We start from the raw sequence: 23,209 nt of genomic DNA, 5'->3' as shown, positions 1-23,209 counted from the left end.
GCTGAAGAGAATTCAATTAGGTGTTTTTTTCCTTAGGCTAAACAATTTTTCCACCATATGTTGTCATAGTAAAAAGTACAGAAATGATGAATGTAACTCTGATTTTAAAAATCTCCAAACCACCTCATGCTCATTAGGATGGCCACTATCAAAAAAACAGAAGTTAGATGTTGGTGGGGATGTGGAGAAATTGGAACCTGTGCACTGCTGGTAGGAATGTGAAATGGTGTGTGGCTTCTAAGGAAAGTACTGTGGTGGTTGCTGAAAAAATTCAAAATAGAATTACCATCCAATCCAGGAATACCACGTTTGGGTATATGCCCAAAATAACTGAAGGTAGGGTCTCAAAAAGATATTTGTACACCCATGTTCAAAGCAGCATTATTCACATAGCTTAAATGTGGAAGCAACCCAGATGTCTATCAGTGGATGAATGGATAGCAAAATGTGGTCTATACATACAATGAATATTATCCAAGCTTTTAAAAGGAAGGAAATTGTAACATACATAACATGGGCATAATGCTAAGTGAAATAAGCCAGTCACAAAAAGACAAATACTGGATGATTCCACTTACGTAAGGATCCAGAGTAGTCAAACTCCTAGAAAGTAGGAACGACGGCTGTCAGGGGCTAAAAGGAAGAGAAATTGGGGCGTTGTTGTTTAAGGGGTATAGTTTCAGCTTTGCGAAATGAAAAGCATTTCGGAGATTAGCTGCGTAACCATGTAAATATCCTTAACACTACTGAACTGTACACTTAAAAACGGTTAAGAGCGTAAAATTTATGTTGTGTGTGTTTTACCACAATTAAAAATTTTTTTAAATCCCCAAGCATAGGAATTGTTGATTATAATTTACGGGAATACGTAGAATTTTATAACTATACTGTCATTAGTATTATTACTACTAAAAAACAGGTAGTGATTCCTATCAGGCTAGGGAATCCTATAATAAGAACAACTTGTATTTACATAGTATGTGACAGCTCACACATCATTTGCTTATATTTTACACAGAGTTTCTATTTTGCCAAAAGGTTAGACTCTAAAGTCAAAGCATGTGACAAGAACTGTTTACCTTAAAAGAAAACAAAAACAAAAACAAAACTTGAAAAAAGCGTGGGAACTTTAGGTTGAAGTCCCAGCTCGTCCGGGTTTTGTGGCAGGAGCAAAGTGCTCTCATTAAGTGACACCCCCATTCTCTAAATCATTATCCATCTTTGTGTTTGCTAGTTGTACACAGATAATTTTGAATAATTGTTTTATTATACCACTGTGCATTCCTAAACATTCTTACAAAAATAGACTCTCCCAATATATTGGCACAGATATACTTACTAGTTACTAACTTACCTTGTCAAAATCAAATCTGTCCTTAACCATGTACTTTTGGATTGGCATAAAAATCCTTTAAAGCATTCCATGTGGATTGGTCACTGTATCTTTTATACTTCTTTCCATTGATTTTCACATTCCCTGGGTGAGGCTATTAAAGTTGAACTATTTCCCTAACAGACAAAATCTATGACCCTACAAATGCTAGTGACTTGTCTTGCAGTGGAATTCGAGAAAACATTAATCAGTACAATTTATATATCACTTGCTAGTAAACTCAATTGACTCTTTCTATTTATCATTATGGCCCCCTTCTTATAGGAACAATTCTGCAAAATAAAAGGCTATCTAGAGGAAGAACTAGACTACCGAAAACAAGCTCTCGACCAAGCATATATGGTAGGTACAGCAAGCACTAAAGACACCCAGAGAGTTCACAATTCTCTATTGCAGAGTAAAGCATCCTGGTTCGTTTGTCATGCCAAGTGCTTGAATAGACCACGACATAAAACTCATTTATTCAGTGGTTTCTAATTCCGGTTTTAGAACAAATGCATCCCTACCTCTTTCCTGTTATAATAATAATCCTGTTATAATAACTTTTTAATTATGCTTCATTTAAAAAAATTAAGTGTATGTTATTATAAAATGCTTTAATGAAGGACAGATTGGATGGTACTGTGGATTAAAGAGAAATTTTATTAAATAAAATCCAATGGTTTGGGAGCCTAATGTAGTGGTAGAATGATAGAGCCTTTAAAATGTCTGTTATGTACATTTTTACTTCACATATTTCTCCCAACAACCCTGAGAGGTATAGGTAATCTGATTATTCCTATATTGTATAGGAGAGAATGAAGGCTTGGAGAGTGAAAGAATTCTGCCTGACAAAGCAAGCAGGTAGTGCTCAGGTCTGACTCCAAACCCTGTGGCCTTCACTACCGTAATCCAGCCACAGTAAGGAAGGCTCTTCGGTAAATAGGCTGTGCCTTTTTCTCTCCCACAGAACATTGTGCTGACTGAGGAGCACATTTGATTCATTCCCCATACCAAACTCATAATACATAATTCCTAATATTGGACTATGACTTGCCTGTCTTCTTTCCATATGCTGCACACACCCCCCTCCCCCCGCCCCATTAATTCACAGTAATAACTTAAGAGAAAAAGACCAAACTTAAAAGAGGAACATTTCGAGTTGTTAGTAGAGGTTTTTATAATGCTTTCCTGGAAGTAGCCTGGGTCACTTTGGGGGTAAGAGTGAAGCACTAAGCCCCTGCTTGTAACAAAGATGAATTAGTCTTCCCTTCCAAAATGAGTAAGAGATTCTGAGCACCATTTGATGGGGAAAGGAGAAAATGAGAGTTGGTCCCTGGAGAATCAAGAAGGAAGCCCTCTCCCCCCCCTTCCTACCCTTTTATCCTTGCCTTCTCCACCTACACATGATAGGGTTCATCTGTGTGTTCGTGTGAACCATGACTGAGTACTTGTTCAGACAACCACATTTAATGTTAAAAAGAAGAGATCTGCTTAGTCCAGCGCAAGAGCTAGGAAAACACCCCTTACCCAGGCATGACCATCCACCTCTGTCAAAGTCACAGGGGGTAAGATTGTAGGTTTGGGCTGCTATCTCTGAAGCATGTTAAAAAAAAAATAACTGGGATATAAGGAGCAGTAGACTCTTCATCTAAAACAGAGAAGACCAAGGAGGCATTTTATAGCTAAAGCAGCTATAAATCTCAGAGTATTAAAAAACAATCCAATTCTGAAGACTCTAGGCCATTTTTAGATCATATCTCCCAATCTGTATTTTAAGATGTGGAGACTGTACAGCCATCTTCAAGTTCATAGGTGTGTCCTGTGGAAGAGAGGTGGCCTTTTGTACATGAAATATATCTCTAGTTTCAAGTATTCCAACTTAGGTCACTTTTCAATGCTTATTTCTAAAAGTACAGCCACCATGATAGATGTCTAAATGTCTGAAGGGCTGTCAAATGAAAGAGAGGCCAAATTAATTCTCAGCTACATTTGGGAATAGAAGGATATACAGTTCTTATAACAAAGTAAGGACTTCCTCAAAATGAAATGGACAAGATCCCAAGAAAAAGAATAAATTCCCCATCACCAGAGAAGTTCACATATTGTTAGCTCGATGACATTTAGGGAATCTTACAAAGGGGATTATCAAAATGGTAGTTAGGCTGGACAAGCTTTGAAGTTTATCATATTGCTATGATCCTGTAAGATTACAATTGTGCGTGACCCCCCTCCCCCATACACGCAAGTGTCTCTGTTCACATTCCACACATCAATGCTAAGTTCCAAAGTTAGACTTTTCTAATTCTGTTTGCCAGAGAATCCAGGAACTAGAAGCTACTTTGTACAATGCTCTGCAGCAAGAAACTGTTATCAAGTTTGGTGAATTGTTAAGTGAAAAACAGCAAGAGGAGCTGAGGACAGCAGTAGAAAAGTTACGGCGGCAGATGCTGAGGAAGAGCAGAGAGTATGACTGTCAGATTCTTCAGGAGAGAATGGAGCTCTTACAGCAAGCCCATCAGGTGAGGACTGAGTCACTGCATCTGTGTAGGGTTGGTACTAAGCAAATGGGACTTAGTACTAAGTACATTGTACTGAGTATGGGTGTGGAGAAGCCTAGGAGCTATAAACTATTTTCAGAGAGTAAAATAACTACTGTTTTCCACCTAGACTCAGAGACAGGAGGACAGTTTTGTAATGATTCAGTCTTAAGAAAATTGGCATTTCGGAAGCATTGCATACTGCTGCCATTTTGGGAACTATTTTGTCATGAAATACCCTTTGAATCTCCTGGATCCTGATTAGCTCCCTTATGCAGGGAAGCAAGACTCTCCCCAGGACAGAAATAATACCTCCATCCTGTTACTCACCCCAGTCCATAACCTAACCTGATCCAATAATCTGAATAGGGTAAAGGAGAACAAGGGCCTTTTTCTTTATTCCCAGAACAAACAGCAACACCAACAAAGCCTGGAAGCTGCTGCTTACTTACTGGCATTTGCTATGTCAGGAACTAAACTTACATCATTGCATTTAATCTTCACAATAGCCCACTGAGGTAAGTATTCTTATGATCCCAATTGAGGAGATAATGATACTGATGACAAGAATGCTTCAGTTTGCCCAAGATGACCCAGATAGCAAGCTCCAGAGCCAGATTACCACTCAGGTGGGCATGACTCAAGGCTGGTGCATCTAACCATGGCACTATGCTGTCATACACAGCTTGAGTTAACTACGATTGGCGGGACTCATCTAGACCAGCAAGGCTCAAGAGACACTCAAGTTAGAGCCCAAATTCTTAATTCCAACTCTTAGTTCGTGTCTTAGCTTGACAGGTGAGGACTAGGGCCCTGGTCAAAAAGCAGATTCCAAAAGAATTCCAAAATTAGTAGTGCCAGGCTGTCGTGTTTGGTACTCAGAAGCTGACTATAGAAGAAGTAAGAATCATGTGGTCTTCAGAGTTCAAGGTGAGTGGAAAAGGAACAGGTTATTTTATGACACCAATAAGAACGGTTTATGGGGAATATGACACTTAGCATACCCCCTATGTAGCCAGGAGTTCTGTGAATCTTTATAGTCGGACAGATTATTCAAGTCAGCAGGGGAACTCTGAAGCCGTTTGTCCTGGAGATGGTGAATGCATGCATGTTTGTTTCAGTGGCCCTTCAGATTCCATCATAAGGTTCAGGGTTTTGACCCTGGAAAGGGTTTTTAAATCCTTTAATAATAGACTCCCTGGCATCATTAGTTGGGGAATGAAAGTGTCCTCTGCATAAATTTCTTATGCTACAGTAGCATTTAATTAATTTCAACAAATCAGGAGTTGTACCATGGAACCACAGCAGTGTTTATTTCTAAGATGTACAAATAATTATCTGAATTTATTTAGATTAAAAGCTGTCATCTCTTTTGAGTCTTTAACCAGCTAAGGTGATTCACTCCCGAAAGACATGGTTTTGTTTGCTTTATCAGTCTGAACGGATGGTTATGTTATATTTCTAAGCCTCAGAGATTCCCACTGAAATTCTCTCTCTCTCAAACAAATGTTCACTAGAAAATGCCTTTTCTAGTTATTATTTCTTACTCTTTGCCTGCCACTGTAATCAGTAGTTCTGATCTGAGAGAATTATTCCAGAAGGCCTTGGCCAGAATTTGTCATATATCAGTATATGATCCAGGTAAATTTAGAGCAGCATATCACTAACTATTCATGGGACATTTCTGTTTGAATGTTTCACATATGAAACAGATCTAAACATTCTTATCCTTACTTCTCCCGTCTTTCCCCGGCTGCCTGCCTTGGTCAGTAGAATTACCATATCCCAAAGCACTCAGGCTGGAAACCCTGGAGTCTTCTTGGTCTTTTATCTCCAGGAGTTAATATAGCACTACGTCCATCTGAGCATTTCCCCTGAAATGTTTTTGAAGCTGTTGCATTTTTTCCACACTTGTAACGTCAGGCATCTATAGGACCTCTCAATACTGCAGCAGGCCCAGCTTCTGCCAAATGTCCTCTGCTGTAACCCGGCTCCATCCTCTATGCATTTGTTCTGTCACATGTTTAAATGCACCTCCTAGACTTTGAACACCATGCCATAGAGAATTCACATAGACCCTGCCTTTACAAAGCTTAGGACCTACTGATGGAGTCACAGGAGACTAATTCAAAGAAAAATAACTCTAATTGATATCTTTTGACAAGGGGTATAAAAAATCATAAGCAGTGTGCCTTGGGGACCCACTTGTGGGGAAGACTTCCAGCTCTCCTCTTTGTTCATCATGCGAATCACTGCAGATTCTTTCACCTTTTCCGATGGTACATTCTTCCTCAGAAGCCTCCTTGATCCCAATTTCCAGTTGAGTCTGGTCCTATGCGGTCTCTCCAGGTCCTTCATTAGCTGGCTTACCCCTTCCCTGGAAAGCTGACCTGAGACAGTCTGCAGAGCATACCTTCCTCACTACTCATGCAGACCTCTTCCTGGTACCACTTGGGCCATGACTCCCACCTCTAAGCCTTTGTTTGCCTGATCACTCACCCTAAAATGCCCTTCCATGTCTGCTTCATTTATCCAAATGTTCTCATTTTTTCCAGTCCCAGTTTAAGATCTGTTTCCCTTAGGATGTTCTCCCTGATAATAATGGAGTACAGACTATTGAAAAAAAAAAATCTATACTGCGTACCCTGTTACACACTCTTTCACACCCATATTGAGTGAGGGCCTGCTTGTGCCAGAGACTAGGAATGTGACAGTGGACAAAGACCTAAAGGTCACTGTTCTCATCTATACTACAGATGAAAGGGGTCAAAGCAACAATACAAAAAACAATGACCAAGGCAATGTAGAGAGTGTCCATGAGTACTATGAAGAAAAGTATACAATGTGTGTGTGAATCTAGGAATAGAGGATTCACCTCTTTAGACTGGCTAGTCAGACCAGGCCTCTCTGAAGATGTCTAAAATCCCAGGGACCAGCCACACAAAGATCTTGGCTAAGTGTCCCCGAAGATAGGGACAACAGAGTCTAAGTCTCTACTGTGGGAACATTTGGAATATTCAAGAAACAAGAGAGAAGGCCATAAAAAATGGAGCAGAGAGAGCCAAGAGGAAGTGGACATGAGGTGAAGTTGGAGCGGTAAGACAAGGCCTAAGTCATGTTGGACCTTGAAGGAGTTGGGCTTATTTCTGAGTGCAGCTTAGCTGCATCTTCCTTATTCTTACCGCTCCTCCTCTCCCCCTTAAACTCAGGGACTGCCCTGGTGATTTCATGTGTTGGGAGTGCACACAGCTGCTGTAGACGGATGTACTAAATTAGAAACAGGGAGGGCTGGCTGCAAGCTGTCACACCAGTACTGATGCCAACAAGAGTGACTTGGTGGACTTCCTAGCAGTACAGATAAGCCAGGCAGAAAAGGGATCTGATTTGGATCTGACAGGGATCCCCCTTGGATTGGATGGCAAGCAGATGGGAAGGAAAAAGAAATAGAACATGCAGCACACATTAGCTGAAGTAACTCATAATCAACACGTAGAGGCAGCTTCTTTGTACTCAACACTGCCTTGGTTGCTAGAGATTGGTGATGAAGTTAAACATAGTACTCATGGTTTTGCCATCGTTTACCTTTTCTACTTGAGCTGGGTTTCCCTGTGTTTCCAACTTTGTCTCCCCATCTGATCGGAATGGTTCTTTGAGATCAAGAACTCAGTGGTGTCTGGACCCTCCCATTACATTCAGCAAAGTCCTGTCCTCTGTGGGAAGTTGCCCAACAAGCAGACACTTGATGGCTGAAGAGGCCCTGCAGTAATCTTACAGGTCCATGATTTTATTGATATAATACTTGCCTCCACATCCAGTAGACATATCAAGGAATTATGTGCACACTCAAGGTGGAAATGTCTAGCAAATTTATTCTTTTATTGTGTAGCTTTGGCGCCTGGAAATATACACAAGCACACACATCACTCCCATGTACCCACACCATTAGCTTCCAGGCCCATTCTCTTACCCAGCATTCATTGTCCTCTAATTTCAAGGTCAGCCTCGATCGTCTCTCTGACCAAAACTCCTCATCCTCTCCTGCACACACATCTATCCCTTCCCTTTAAAGCAGACTCCTCAGTCTCTTCACTCCCTGCATTTGGTCAGATAATTGTGGTAGGGGGCTGTCCTGTGTATCGTCCTGGGCTCTGCCCATTAGATGCTAGTTGCAACCCCCGTCCCAGATGTGATTACTGACCATTACTGTCCTAGAAGTGATTCAAAAATGTCCAGACAATCAGACAGTGATGATGGTTGCACCACCTTGTGAATATTTTAAAACCACTGAATTGTATACTTCATATTAAATTAACTAACTTGAAAAGATGTTCAGACATTGCCAAATGTCCCCTGAGGGGCAGAGTCATCCTCAGCTGAGAACCAATGTTTCAGAGAAAAGGGAGATAGGATTTTCAAGTTCAGGTATTCTTTGTTCTAGCTTTCCCTTTTTCTCCCTACATTGCATTATAAAAACCTCTCTTTCTGTATTATCACCCCATTTAGCTTCCACTGTTTTCTTCTCAGACTCCAATTCCCCATTTTCTGATTATTCCCAAAAGAGGTGTTAAAATAACCAGCCTACACTGTATACCCATGTGCCGTGAACCTAAAAGGCCTTTAGATTGCCAGATCGAAATTGGAAGACTATTTTTCACTTGCAAATAATTGTCTATGTAATGTTGGTTTTAAATCTGTGCTATTTAAATTGCTGGAATTTTGTTATATAGTTGACAGGTAAGTTCAGAGACAGTTCCGGAACTAACATTTTTGTCTTTAGGCTTACTTGTGCTATTTTTGCTATGTTTAGTTTTCCTCTAATTTATTCACTTCCCTCCTTGGAATGTTTGGTGAAGTGTTTGGTTTTATGAGAACTGGCAAATCCTGTTTTGTGATGAAATTCCACCCCGAAGCAGAGTTGAAATAAGGTTGGAAAGAAAGGGTAGCAAAAAACAACGGGATTGTTTACATTTCTGTGTGTCACCTTCAGCCATTTTTTACTATGGTAATAAACAACCAAAAATCCTAATCCAAATGGCTACGACGAAGTTGGTTTCTTGCTCACTAGTTCTGGGACATACTGCTGTCTCTACGAGGAAGTGGCATTCCCACTTCTCACTCCTGCTCACATTCCACTGGTCAAACAGGTTTCATGGCCAAGCCCAAGGGCAGTGGGGTGAGACCTACCCATCTCTCACGGGGATAGAGTCTGGGGGGATGGGCGCAATAGACAGGGGCAGCAGATTTTAAAATATATGTATAGTTAGCACAGTGCTTTTGCACCACAAGTGAGCCTGAATCTTGAAACATCCAGACAATCTCCCGGAGATGGAAAAACGTATTTGTGATATTTCCAGCCGCAAGTACTAATGTTAGCGTTTTCATGGCCAGTTCTGTGTTTTAGGCTGGTGAACAGTCTTCTTGTTAACGCCCACTAATTCTTTGGGTTTTTTTTTCTTTCTTCAGAGAATTCGTGACTTAGAAGATAAAACAGACATCCAGAAACGACAGATAAAGGATTTAGAAGAAAAGGTACGTGTTCAATTCAATATGAATTTCAGTCTTGAAGTTTTAGATCAGAAAATAATAGGAGTTTCACTCCCTGCGTTTCATTTCTTCTCAGTTACACTGTGTATCACAGGCAGGTGTAGTGAGAGTCACACGACCTTCACCACCAGGCAGACACCCGCGTCTCAGCAAAGGTTCTGCCTTCAGCAGCCTCGCCTGGACGTGTTTGCCTTTTGTGTTGCTTTCTGTTCTTTTCTACGTGTGTTTTCTTTCCTCAGTTTCCCCTTTCTTACCTTCGCTTCCTTTCTAAAAGTTTCTTTTGAGTTTTGTGACTCTACTTTGCTCTTTCTTTTAAAAATCTTTTTGGTACCTTTTTGAAAAAAAAAAAAAATCATTCTGGTTATTCTTCACAAAAAGCCCTTTTTTCCTTGAGCTGCAGTGTCCCTTCAACAGTAAGTCCAGAAACTTAGGTTGACACGTGGTAATTATGCCCCCATGTCACTTCCCCCAGTGGCCGGAGAGAGTCCTCCAAGTCAAGCAACACTTCGGGGGTAAAGCACAGTAATTCTCAAAGAGGGCGTTTGGGAATGTGCATGGCGGGAGAAGGGAGAGGGCTCACACAGGGGTGCCGAACAAGCTACAGTGAGGCAAACAGTCTCACACAACAAAGGATTCTCCCACCCGTGATGCCCAGAGCACCAGTGCTAGGAACACAGCAAGGATGGCAAGAGGCTTCTCTAGAGTTCCAGTGTGAATGCCTGTGCTGCAAAAGAGTATAGCTATTTTCTAGCATCTCCCGTGGGTACCCAAGACGAAAACAGCAAACCATCTGCCGTTTCTGAGACATGGTTAGGACTTTATTCATCCCGGTTGCTTCTTAGTTCTCCCTAAGTGTGAGATCACAGGGAGTCGGTAGGGGCCAGTAGCCACACCATCAGCACCTGGATTCTTATGTAGGCTGGGTCTTTCCATATCTATTTGACCTTGGTATGTGACTTAGACTTGTGTCTAAGTCTTACCGATAAAATAGGGATGATAAAGCTTGCCCTTACCTCCTCTCATGGGTTCCATGAAGAGCCAATGAAGTCATTTATGTGAAAATGACAAAACTCTGAGGTGTTCGATTAAAAAGTGTACTTTTTAAAATTTCCAAACAGAAAGTACACATCCTCTTCAAAATTTTAAATTTGAACGGTTCTCATGTCCGAAGTGTGCTATTTAGCGCTATGGGACTGAATGAGGCAAAGGTAAAGTGCCACGGACCGAGTCTGACTTCCCAGGGTTTGGCAGGAAGACCCACAGGAGGCCAGGATTGTTCCCAGCTTCCCTGCTTGTCAAAGCACATGCCTGATATCTTCCATTTTCCACATTTTTGAATGGCTAACTCTTGGTTCTAGTCATTTTCTGTACTGACTGAAGGAGGAAGTCAGAATTAAAACCAGAAACTTTAGTTTGGTTCAGTCCCCATTCATCTAAGGAAAAACAAACTGAAAAGGGGGTGGATTTTTTTAAATTATCTATTAATGTCACTCCCCTAGGCATTTTCTTAATAAACCTCATGGAAATTTTAGGAGGAGGGAGATTAAGACTATGTTCCCTGTCAGAATTTCCTGAATTTGTCATGTCACAGATCTGAACTTCTTAAACATTTATGATGATGGGGTAATGTACGTAATGGCAAACAAGGATTCTTCAGCTATCAAAGCAGCATATTCCACATATAATAGTAAACTAAGCCACTTCAAAACAACCGGTTGGTTTCTGACTGGAGATTTGAATGAGAGATGAGGTTTGTGACACACCTTCTATGCCCTTGACCTTGATTCTCACACACAAGCCTAGAAAAAATGCTAAAGATCACCTATGTCAGAAATACTCCTCTTTCTTTTCCTGGGGTACTTGAACACCTATTGAGGGGACCTGAGATACCTTCTCTGTCCCTAACCCCCTCACGCACAGTGCCCGTCACATGACAACCATAGACAGCACTGCCCCAGCCGTGCAGCGGTGCCTCATCCCGAGCATTCCCACGGTCACTGGCTTCATGGGCTCCCATGCAGAGTTACTCTGAGTCGGGCACGGCAGATACTCGGATCCCCTTTTATGCAGATAATAAAACAACAGTCCAGAGAGATTAAACAACTGGCCCAGGACCGTAGAACCAGTCCGTGGCAAATCAAGCCCAGAGGTCAGGGTGTCTGATGCTAAGTGCCACACTTGGCCCACCACACTGCCCGGACAAAGAATCTCATTGCCAGCGAGGTGATCGGCGTCTCCCGATGCCCCGAGAGGTAGCGCCGGTAGCTGACCTCCTCAGAGGAGTAGCGGAAGCCTCCCATTCCCTCCATCTTCTCCGGCTACGGGCGTCATTTTACCACTCTCCATCTTCAAGGAGTGGAAAAAAAAAGGTCAGAGTTTCTGCTTTCCAGACTAGTAGAACAGTCACCAATACATGGCTCCTGGCACCATGTTTAGAACTTGACCGTGCAATTTTGCTACAGTGAAGCAAGAGTCCTAGAAACTATGGCATTACAGGACACATGCAGATAATGTGCTCAACATGAGAATACCGTAGACAACCCTTATTCAAAGATGTCGTGGCCAACAGAATGCTCCCGAAGTGTGATAACAAGGTTAAAGACGGACTCTGTAAGAGTCAATCACCAAGGAAATTGATATTTGGGAAAAAAACAAAACAAAACGATCTGACTTGTGACCTTTAATAATTCGTAGGCAGTTGGTTATATACCATTGCTACATAAGCATGTCTGTCCCCCCAGGTATCTGTGTCTTGTTGAAGGTTCTCGGAGAAGAGAGACAAATCAGTCTCCGTTTAACTTCTATGAGTCAAAAAGGAGAGAACTCTCTGAGAAGCATGGAGATTTGAACAGCATCATGCATTCATTTTCCAAAGTGTCCTCTGATGTCCAAGCACGTTTTATACTATAGATCCTCACTCATCCAGGGCAGACCCAGGTTATGCCTGCTACCCTGATGTAATTACTAATAGTGCCCCCATTTCTACTTCAGAAATATCCCACGGTGGATGATTTATCGTATGTTTACCTTACATATTAATATTCTTCCTGCTCTGCCTTACTCCTAAAACCTGTCACATTAACCAAACAGTGATAGCCTTACGTGATTAAGTGTATGCTCTGATCATATTTTTGTATTTTTGGTAGGCCCTGCCACACATTAAAAAGGCGACAATAATATGGGCTGAAGTAGGACTCGGGAGGGCGAACCTCCAGGCTTTATTATGCCATAAAATTACAGGCAATTCGACTATTGACTAACTGTTCGGTGCTTATTTTTTTCATTTATAAAGTTACAGGCTTAAATCCATTATCTATTAGACCCCCTCAGAATTCCAAAATGTATGAGCTGATGTTAGTTGACACCGGGTTTTCATCACATTACTTTGCCAATAGATAAGTAAAATATACAGTTTTTTTTTAAACAGAAGGTACTTGGTGTGTATGTGACAAGTGGTCAGACTTGAGCAAAGTGGAAAAGCTTGAGGTTTTGTACGACATGAATGACAGTACAGAAATTCAGATTTACATAATCTTCTTCTTTTTCTTCTGCAGTTTCTGTTTCTATTCTTGTTCTTCTCTCTTGCCTTTATTCTATGGCCTTGATGTCAAGGTGCCTCTTAAAGGTAAGATTTCGTTTAATTCTCAAAATGTGGTTCTAAGAGGTATGTGATGAGCAGGATGCTGCATACAGTTACTATGCCCATGTTTGTTTGTTTGTTTGTTAAAAAAACAAATCCACTTAGTTTGGTTAGCTTAAATGCCATAAAAGGAGGAAAAAGTCACTTGAAACTAACGTAGCATTGTGTGTTGATTGTGCTTCAATTAAAAAAATTAAAATAAAAAAAGTGAGAAGCAGATCCAAACCACTTGGGTGATTATTAAAGAAGTAAAGGAACCATCAAGTATTGTGGAAATTGAGAATTTTGTTCTAGTGAACAGTATTGCTTTGGGAGGTCATGATGTCTGTGGAGCTCAGTGTTCTCACCAGTCTTTCATTATGCGGAAGGAGTTGCTTCCCTATCTGCAAAATGAAGAAATCTGAGTATATGTTTAGTATCTCTTCCAGCTTGAAAATTCTGATTCTTTAAGTCTAACAAGCTAAAAATGACTGATTACTCTTAACCCTTTCTCCCCATCTGACTTCAACAGAACTCAGGAAAGCAGGCTATTAAGTGAAATTGGATCTTCTTTTCAAATAAGATCATTTTCAATGTCAATTTAGAAAAATAAGAGTTTTATTATTACTAAATTATCAAGTCCATGTCTCACCAATTCATGTATAAATCATCTTAGGCACTGATTCCCAGTGTTATGAAAAATACAGATTCCAAGTTCTTACCTCTGACTTAATGGATCAGGTTATTGGAGGTAGAGGTGAGAAGGAGGGTAGGAGAGGTGGAGAGCAAGGAATACTCTATGTCTTTAGCAAGCATACCAGGTAGTTCTGATGTCTACCCAGGTACAGAAACCACAACTCATATTATCAGTATTTAAAAATGAGGAAGGGCCAGGTGCTCTTCTAAATCCACGTATCGTGGTCTGTGACAACTTTGGTTTTCCTATTGTATTACACAGGGATCTTTCCTGGACCTCATGTTCTTCAACATTTTCTATAGCAAGTTGAAAAAAAGAGAAGAGACACTTTCTCTCTCCACGGGTATCAACTCTGTTACCTAGTTGTGGAACCGACAAGCGAAAGTGTTTTAGCATGACCTGATACAAGGAAGGAGTTAAGCAAATATGCCCAGGAAGTTTATGTCCTCATATAACCAACCCTCTGGCCTTATTCTTTCTTCCAAAAGAGTTTCTCTTCCGACTACAGCCATCCTTTGTCTGGCAATCAGGATGGTAGGCTTGTAGAACCTAAGGAAGAGGACTGAGACTCTTAAATTGAATAAGAATAGGGGTGCCTGGATGGCTCAGTCAGTTAAGAGTCCGACTCTTGATTTTGGCTCAGGTCATGATCTCAGGGTCATGAGATCAAGCCCCATATAGAAGCTGCTTAAGATTCTTTCTCCTCGCTCCCTCTCCCTCTGCCCCTCCCCCTTCCTGCTTGCTTGCTCTTTCTCTAAAAAAAAAAAAAAAAATTGAATGAGAATATATAAGGCGAAATGGGTAAGATTTTCTAGGAAAGGGTAGGAATGGCTAGAGCGTCAGAAAATGAATAGCCCTCCCCAACCAAGAATAATAAATAAACAGGACAAAGTTTAGTGAGACCCAAGTACTATGTGGTAGTTGAGGGAAGAATCAAAACTCATAAATACTAGTTAGAAAAGGAGTAGGTTTGAACATTCACATCAATAATGGCTAACACTTACATGCCAGGGGATAGTCTAAGCAATAGATATAATGACCCTCACAACACCCCCTGTAAAGTTGGTGCTTTTTTTTTTTTTTTAGATTTTATTTATTCATTTAAGAGAGAGCACAGGCAGGGAGGAGGGGCAGAGGGAGAAGGAGAAGCAGGCTCCCCGCAGAGCAGGGAGCACGATGGGGGGCTCGATCCCGAGACCTTGGGATCATGACCTGAGCCGAAGGCGGACTCTTAACCAACTGAGCCACCCTGGCGCCTGCCAGATCAAGTCGGTGCTGCTTTTATTCCTTTCTTCACAGCTGGAGACACACCAACACAGGACTCTCCCAAGGCTGTAGAGCTACAGTTGGCAGGACTGGCATTTGTATGCAGACAGCCTCGCTCTAGAGGATTTTAGCCACTTACAAACCACCGCACTGCCGCACAAAGGAAAGAGGGCATTTCTTCTCCTTTCGAGCACCATCTGTGTTCATGGATATCCGCAGTCAGGGGTATCTTCTGCAATGTGGGTACTACTGCTTGGCTAGTAGGTTTTGAAATTACAGTGTGCTCATCTCTATACCTTTTTCCACTTTTTGTGACTCTTTGAGGGTTGTACAGGACTTGATTTGCTTTTCTTCCAGAGTAGCACATAACTGACACTTAGTAATTGTCTGTTGAATGACAAGTCATGATTATAACTAATAATAATATAGTGAATTAGTGTGACAATGAATCTGGGGAGTTTCCATGTATAGGAAAATGGCTGAGTGGTTTAGAGTTACAGCTTTGAAGTTAGATGCTAACTGTTAAGTTTGGATCCTGCCATTTACAAGCTATGTCATGGTAACTTTAATCCACCTGAGATGAGGTTTCCTATTCTGTAAAATGGTTATATTACCTACAACATGGTATTATGTTGAGAGACTAAATGAGATTAAACATATAAAGGGCTTTTATCACATTGCTTGGAACATAGTTCACAATCAGCAACTCTTAGCTGTTACTATAAAAAAAGTTAGCTATCACATTTACTGCATCTGTCAGTTTATAAGTTTGAAATTATAACTTGTAGGGGCACCTGGGTGGCTGAGTCAGTTAAGCCTGTGACTCTAGGTTTTGGCTCAGGTCATGATCTCATGGTTCTGTGATCGAGACCCGCATCAGGCTCTACACTCAGTGGGGACTCTGCTTCTCTGCCTCTCTCTAGCCCTCTGCATCTTCTTTTGGCTCTGGTCATGATCCTGGGTTCCTGAGATCGAGCCCCACATCAGGCTCCCTGATCAGCGGGGAGTCTGCTTCTCCCTCCCCCTCCACTCCTCCTCCCTACTCGGGCTCGCTCTCTCTCTCTCTCAAATAAATTAATAAATAAAATCTTTTTAAAAAAAACAAAGAAGTCTTTAAAAAAAAAGAAATTATAACCTCTAGCATTACCAAGTGGTTTACCACCTAAACCAGAACAAGTAATTGCATTTTTGTCTCCTCTTTTCAGGGAGTAATCTAAATTTAAATAAGACATGACTGGAAATTGATCAATGCCACTTTTATGTCCAAAGCAGATGAGGGAGAGATAGGAAGAAGTAAGGGAGAAAAATGTTTGGCTTATTGGCAGGTAGTTAAGGCGTACTGCCCATAACCACAAAAATATTTTTCCTACTAAGTATTTATATTCTGCTCTTAAACCCAAGACTCACTTAAATTATATGTAAAGATGCCCTCCCTAAAGTGGAGCCACGTGTACTTTTTTCTCCTTTAGCACTTATAATTACCTAAGTCATTTTGTCAGTGATCTAGAAGCTTCGGAAGGCTCCCAAGAAGGCACCCTTACTGTTTTAAGTGGTTGCTAAGTAATGCAGCTCCACAGATTCTATCGGGACTTTTATCTTAAGCAGGGGAACAATAGGTAGTTTCAGGAGATATCATCTGCCCATGCATTCTGGAGATTTATTCTAAATAAATAGTGCACCACAAACTCTTCCATGTCAGTTATGCAGGGAGACAAAGGAAAGAAGAAAATGAGAGGAGTACAGAAATAGCTATCACCAGGTTATTGTTACATCCGGTTATAATGACCCATTGAAAATCCTCTTCTTCTGAAGAGGGACATGTTAATGAAGAACATATCAGAACCAGCTCTGTTCATTATGAAGTTTGAAACAGAGAACAGGTGATCATGATTTTTCATCTACATACTGTTGTTCGTTTTTAATGATCCCAGTGTCAACCATGAACCCTTGAACTTGAGAGTTCAGTATTTTCACTTCCTGTCTAGTAACATAAAACACGGTTAAAAGGCACATAATACTGTATTGTTCTGTTAAAAAAAAACAACTTAAAAAATATATACTGTATTATAAAAACAGCCACAGGGGTGCCTGGGTGGCTTAGTCAGTTAAGTGTCTGCCTTTGGCTGGGGTTGTGATCTCTGGTTCCTGGGATCGAGCCCCACATCAGGCTCTCTGCTCAGTAGGGAGTCTGCTTTTCTTTCTCTCTCTCACTCTGCCCCTCCACACTGCTCGTTCTCTCTCTCAAATAAATAAATAAAATCTTAAAAAAAAAACCAGCTATAGTTGATTAGTTACAAAATCTCCATTAAAATATGCAAATGTTTATTTCTTATTACATTTATATTTTTTCAATCCCTCCTGCCAAGGCCTGTGGGTGGCCTGTGGAAAACAAATGGTAATATGACTCTACTATATTTATTGTTTAAAATGAAGATTTTTGTTCCTTATTCTTTTATATTGGTAAGAGAAATAGATAAGATGACTCATAATATGTCAGTTAATCCGTTTTTCTTTCCTTTTTTTTTAAGATTTATTTGTTTGAGAGAGAGAGTACAAGCAGGGGATGGGCAGAGAGAGAGGGAGAAGCAGACTTCTCACTGAGCAGGGAGCCCAGTGTGGGGCTCGATCCCAGGACCCCGGGATCATGACCTGAGCCCAAGGCAGACGCTTAACCAACTGAGCCACCCAGGCACCCCTAATCAGTCTTTCTTTATGTAGATACATTTATTAGTCTTCATCTAGTCATATTGAGATTGTTTCCCTCCATGTTTTATACATTAGACTATTAAGAAAGCATAGAGTAGGGCTTATGCTTTATATAACTTTGTATCTTCAAGGTCTACAACAGTGCCTTATATATACTAGGTGCTGAATACATTTTAAGTTGGGCGCCTGGGTGGCTCAGTCGTTAAGCGTCTGCCTTCAGCTCAGGTCATGGTCCTAGGGTCCTGGGATTGAGCCCCGCATCGGGCTCCCTGCTCCACGGGGAGCCTGCTTCTCCCTCTCCCACTCCCCCTGCTTGTGTTCCCTCTCTCACTGTGCCTCTCTCTGTCAACATAAATAAATAAAATCTTGAATACATTTTAAGTTGACAGATGGACTGAAGGGTAGACAAATGAGTAAATGGTTGGGTAAATGACTGAGAAAGCAGATTTGTGACATGTTAGATCAGAGCCCTGGATAGCATGGGACTGTAATACCACGATGGCTATTTTCATTTGTTCTTTATGTGTCATTGGGGAATAACTTTAAGAATGAGTGAACAAAGGAAAGAATACATGAACAAATACATTCTCCCCCAACTCCTTGGTAGTATTGTCCTACTCACCTGGCTCAGTGCTTCTCCTCTAGACACTCATAATTGACTCTTCACACAGCCGCTGAGTGAGTTTTAGGAAACACAAATCTAACCATGCCCCCTGCCTGGGAAAGCATCATCATTAGAGTGAAATCCCATTCCCTTAATGTGGCCAAACAGACCTGGTGTGGTCTAACTGCAGACAATCTCTCGGGCTTTCTCTTGCTCTAGAAGCTCCTTTGATGAGCCTTAGTCCCTTCTGCCTACCGCAGGGGTTTGCCCACGCAGTCCTTGTGCACACAGTGCTTTTAGCCCTACTTTATCTAGCAAACACCTACTCACTCATCCTTCAGATCCCAGCTCACGTATGACTCCCGCAGGCAAGTCTTCCTTGATTTCACTCCCGGCCAAATTTTACATGCGTTTGGGTTGTTTTGGTTGTTGTTGTTGTTTTTGTTAATTAATGCCTGTATTCCTCATTGTATATAGGTTCACAAGGGCCAGGACCATACATGTTTTCTTCATCCTGTAACCCAAATACCCAGATAGTGCCCAGCTTGTACTTGACAATCCATAAATACTTCTTAATGATAGTTACGATTTATGGTAAAGAAGAGAAAGAAGACATCTGTTTTGTGGTTGAACGAGTGCATTTCCTATCTATTATTTTATTTAATAGTTAGAGAGATCCTACAAAATAGATACTATTATACCTCTATAAATATTAATATCTTAATATAAAAAAATTAGCAAGTAATAGCATCTACTATTTTTCTACGGATTAAGTGACATTATATAAGTAAAGCAACCAGTATAGTACCTGGCATGTAGAAAGACTCATTAAAAGCCGAGTTCCTAGGACATACTAAGCATTCTGTCTTGGATCATGCATTTTATGAGATGTACTGCTATCTACTTTGACCACATTTCCCACACAACCATCAACTAGTTAATATCCATTTGTCCTACCCATTTCAGTGTAAAATCAGGGACTCAGGGAAGCCTCCTCTGATCCTCTGACTTCAGTTATGTTTCATTCACTATTATCTGTTTTTCCCACTAGGATTCTCATAGGCCGACTACCTAACAGGGTCGGTTTCCTCATCTGTAAGATGGAGGTAATAATAAGAGCTATACTTCATTGAATATTTTACTATATGATAAATTGTATATGAGGGTTGACAAAACGAAAGGTGTCAGGAAGGCCCCTAGGGGTCTGGATGGTACAGTTGGTTGGGTCATGGTACCCTTTACAGGGTTATTTATGATAACTAGGGATTAGGAGGTAGCTACAGTTTGAATCAATATGCTTCTAAATATGTGGCCCATAAAGGATCTAAACTAACTTCTAGCAGTTAGAAAACCCTAAAGAATAGTGAACATAAGTAGCCTGTCCATTGAACCCAACTCATATTAGCTAAGTGTCATCCATGAACCAGGCAATGTGGCGGGTACTTGGATGCTAGAGTCACAAGTCAGAAGTGACATCACTGTGCTCATTCGCTTTCGGTCTGGTGACATGTCGTAAACTCAGAAATGGTAGCTGCAATCGCTATTTGACAGGGGAGGAAACTAAAGCTCAGTGACATTAAGCAACCCACTCATAGGAATCCCTGAGGTTCTGTCCTATCCCAAGGGCCTTGTCAATCAAAGATGAATGTATATTCTCTACAGTTTTAGTTACAGTGTACTGACCTTTGATTCACTGAAAATTGGTCATCGATGGTGGCCCATTGGATGGGGCTTCAGCTATTCAGAATGCCCGTTTGAATAAATGTGGCTCTGCCCCAAGTTCCTTTACAGATACTCAATGTACAGAAATTTAATATTCTGGGAGACTGCCTATACATCCATTTGTTTTTTTTAAACCAATGTTGTTTTACTCAAATGATGGGCTTTATCTCAGTTGTGACAGGCAGAAATGATGCATATGTGCTTTGAAACAGAATTTAAGATTTATCTCTGACAATGTGTAAATTGAAAGTTTGCAAGCAACAGACTTTCTGTGTTTACTTATTTATTTTATCCATACAAGCACACATACACTGTATGTATTTGTATGTGTATATATATACACACACACCTTAAAGTATCTTTTACATACATTAAGATAAATTCTCTTCTCTACCAGGGAATAGGGGAGTATTACAGTTGTAACTAGTTGTTTGGGGCTCTCATCTCAGTGGGATGCTAATATGAACACAATCTGTTTTTCTCAAAACATGGCTTTCACTCGGGTTCTAATTTTCCTCTCTTCTTCTTTAATAAATCTTAAGCTGGTTCCCCAGTTTTCCAGTTCTTGAAAGTCTAGCTCAGTTTTAAAATTCAACCTCAGATTCTGTCTAATCTCATTTCTTCCCTACTCCAGGTATAGGGCAGGTTCATGATCTGGCTCTAAGAGATCTCTCCCTCTTCGCTCTTCAAAGCTCGGTTCTCCTGGAGGGCAGGGAAGAGGTAGAGGGAAAAGGGTACATGCCTCTCAACTGCACTGACAGTGGTTGTGACTCTCTCCCTGGTGGTTGATGCTGTTTCTCTGGCTGTTACCAGTTCTTGATGTCCTTTCTATGAGAGCTGATGAAAGACTGGCCATTTGAGGGAACATATATGTGAGTTCTTCAAAAGCTGTGCAGGGTGTGCCCACAGCAGTATTCCCTGACTGGCTGAGACCCGAGCTCTTCCACTGCGACTCTGGATCTCAGCACTGGTGCTCCCAGCCACAGCATCTTGCTGGGAAGGAAGCTCCTGCCCCTGTCTCTGCCCCGATAGACAGAGGAAGATGCGCAATAGGTGAGCATTGCTCTGTGTTTGAGCACTAGAATGTGAGTCTCATTTGTGCAGGTACCAACAGTCTCTCCCTCCTACATCTCACCCACTGTACTTCCCACTGGTCCTCCTCTGGGACCCTATCACTCTTTCATTCATGTCTAATCTAGTCTCTAGGTGCAAAGTGGCTCTGCAAATATGAATTCCAAATATTTCTGACTGGTGCTTATGGCAGGAATTCTTTTGAATCTTTCATTTACCTCTGGTTGGTGGATTGGAAACTTCCCTGGGGTACTAACTGCATCGCCTCCCACCACTTTGGATCTTGATCACTATTTCTGGGGCACCAGTAAAGTCCTGCTACAGAATTAGTATTTTTGTTTTACAGATGGAGAAATGAAGGCTGAGAGAATTGAAATAATTTGTCCTTGGACATGCAGTGAGAAAATGGAAATCCCAGTTTTCTCCATCCATGTTATTCAGGCTCTAAAGGCCATGTCTTTGAGCAGCGCGTGATAGCTCGTCCTTTGTGCCATCGCTGGCTTTTTGGGGGAAGAGAGTATTACATCCTTAACTTCTAACCAAGTGAAAACTCAGACACAGAGACTTAAAGAGGAATAGGGCTAGGAATCCTAACTGGTATAGTCCGGGGAAGTACCTTTTCAAGAACATCTCTGGAGCCAATTAAGAAACCCGTATGGCATAATTCCCCAGGGAATCCCCAGGTCAGGACCTCAGGGTGGAGACCACCTGCCACTGGATACAATTGTTGAGGAGGAAGTATGACATAAAAGTAAGTCACTGAAGGGCATAGACAGACCTGCTTTTAAAATAATCTTATATTTATATTTGGGGGTATGATCATTCATTTGAGCTTCTAAGGTATTGTCTTGGAAGGCCCCAGAAGAAAAGGCCACAGTGATAATTGTTAATACGTCAGGCTGCTTATTATGAAATAAGACCTGTTCATCACTTTTTATGCATATATAACCCTTGAAACAGACCATTCACTTTTCTCACTTAAAATTAATTACGCTTTGAGACTTCATTTATGTAACTTGGATTAGATCGTAGAGCCCAAAGAGGTGGTAAAGAATAATTTTTTTTTCTTTAAAAAAAGAACTTTTTCCTGTTTCAGCTAATGACAGAAATGATGATTTAAAATTTTTCCCTCTATTTTACAGAGTAACCGAAAACACGGATAAGACCCCAGAAAGGCAAATGCTTCTAGACCTTCAGAGATGGCAGAAATGTTTACAACAGTGAGAGGGAGATCACAAACTAAGAACTACCCTGTAGCCAGGACTACAACTGTGCATTTTAAAGCCATTATTCAAGGTTTCTTACTTGACAGTTCCCACATGACCCTGTTGAAAATCTACAATATATGCTGCATTTAATGAAACATGTATATGTCAAGCCAGAAGAAAAGAACTATAGACGTATATTGTGTAAAGAAAAAGTTCAGCAGTGGAAACAGTTTCAGCAGATCGAGGAAAGAGGTGTCTTGGGCATGGAACCAAAGTTACAAAGAGACATTCTCCCCCTGCTGTGCAGGGGGATCATTTTAAAGTAACACCACACCCCGTGGAAACAGGAGTCCTGAAATAAACATTTCCAAAAATCAAAACAAACGGGAAAACAAGGGCGGGGGGGGAATGAAGCACGAGGAGTACCTATGAGGAGCTATTTACAATAAAATGTTTCCTTTGAAAAGTCTGGTTTCTTACTACAGGGATTTGCTTTTTGTCTTTATTGTTGTCTAAAACTCAGGAACAGAGACGACTGCGATGTGAACGGGAAGGAAAGCAGCCTCCTGTTTGTTTTCCTGCGAGAGGTGGGGTTTGTGGGATGCATTCCACGGATGACAGAGGAGAAGCGGATCACGGTGACCCCTGACGAAACTGGCAACAAGGCGGAGGACCTCGGCGAATGTAACATAAGAAACAAAGCAGATGTGGTGCTGCCTTGGCCTTCTGTCACATCTGCCTTTCTCCACGAACAGACTGATCTCAGTCATACTGAAAATTAAGAAGATGATGCTCTAAATCACAAGCTCCCTGACTTGGTTCTGTTTAGAATGCTAACATCTCTAGGGAACACGGGCCCG

The 23,209-nt window shown here is 41.2% G+C and overlaps 1 protein-coding gene across 1 annotated transcript in view; it reads left to right on the top strand.

Annotated features, from left to right (window-relative positions):
* JAKMIP2 (janus kinase and microtubule interacting protein 2) overlaps window positions 1–22,739 on the top strand; it is a 161,550-nt gene extending 138,811 nt beyond the window's left edge. The window contains exons 18-21 of the mRNA XM_054511997.2: window positions 1,658–1,735; window positions 3,691–3,894; window positions 9,376–9,441; window positions 22,284–22,739. Coding sequence (XP_054367972.1) covers window positions 1,658–1,735; window positions 3,691–3,894; window positions 9,376–9,441; window positions 22,284–22,304 — 369 coding nt within the window. The 3' untranslated portion in view covers window positions 22,305–22,739. The remainder of the gene's footprint in view (window positions 1–1,657; window positions 1,736–3,690; window positions 3,895–9,375; window positions 9,442–22,283) is intronic.
* The last annotated feature ends 470 nt before the right edge of the window (window positions 22,740–23,209 follow it).

Source organism: Mirounga angustirostris, unplaced genomic scaffold (assembly GCF_029215605.1).
Source record: "Mirounga angustirostris isolate CCGP_5_RB_7025 unplaced genomic scaffold, mMirAng1.0.hap1 SCAF_7, whole genome shotgun sequence".
Classification (NCBI taxonomy): Eukaryota; Metazoa; Chordata; class Mammalia; order Carnivora; family Phocidae; genus Mirounga; species Mirounga angustirostris.
The sequence above is the reverse complement of the archived record's forward strand: the minus strand, read 5'-3'. Positions and strand labels throughout refer to the sequence as shown.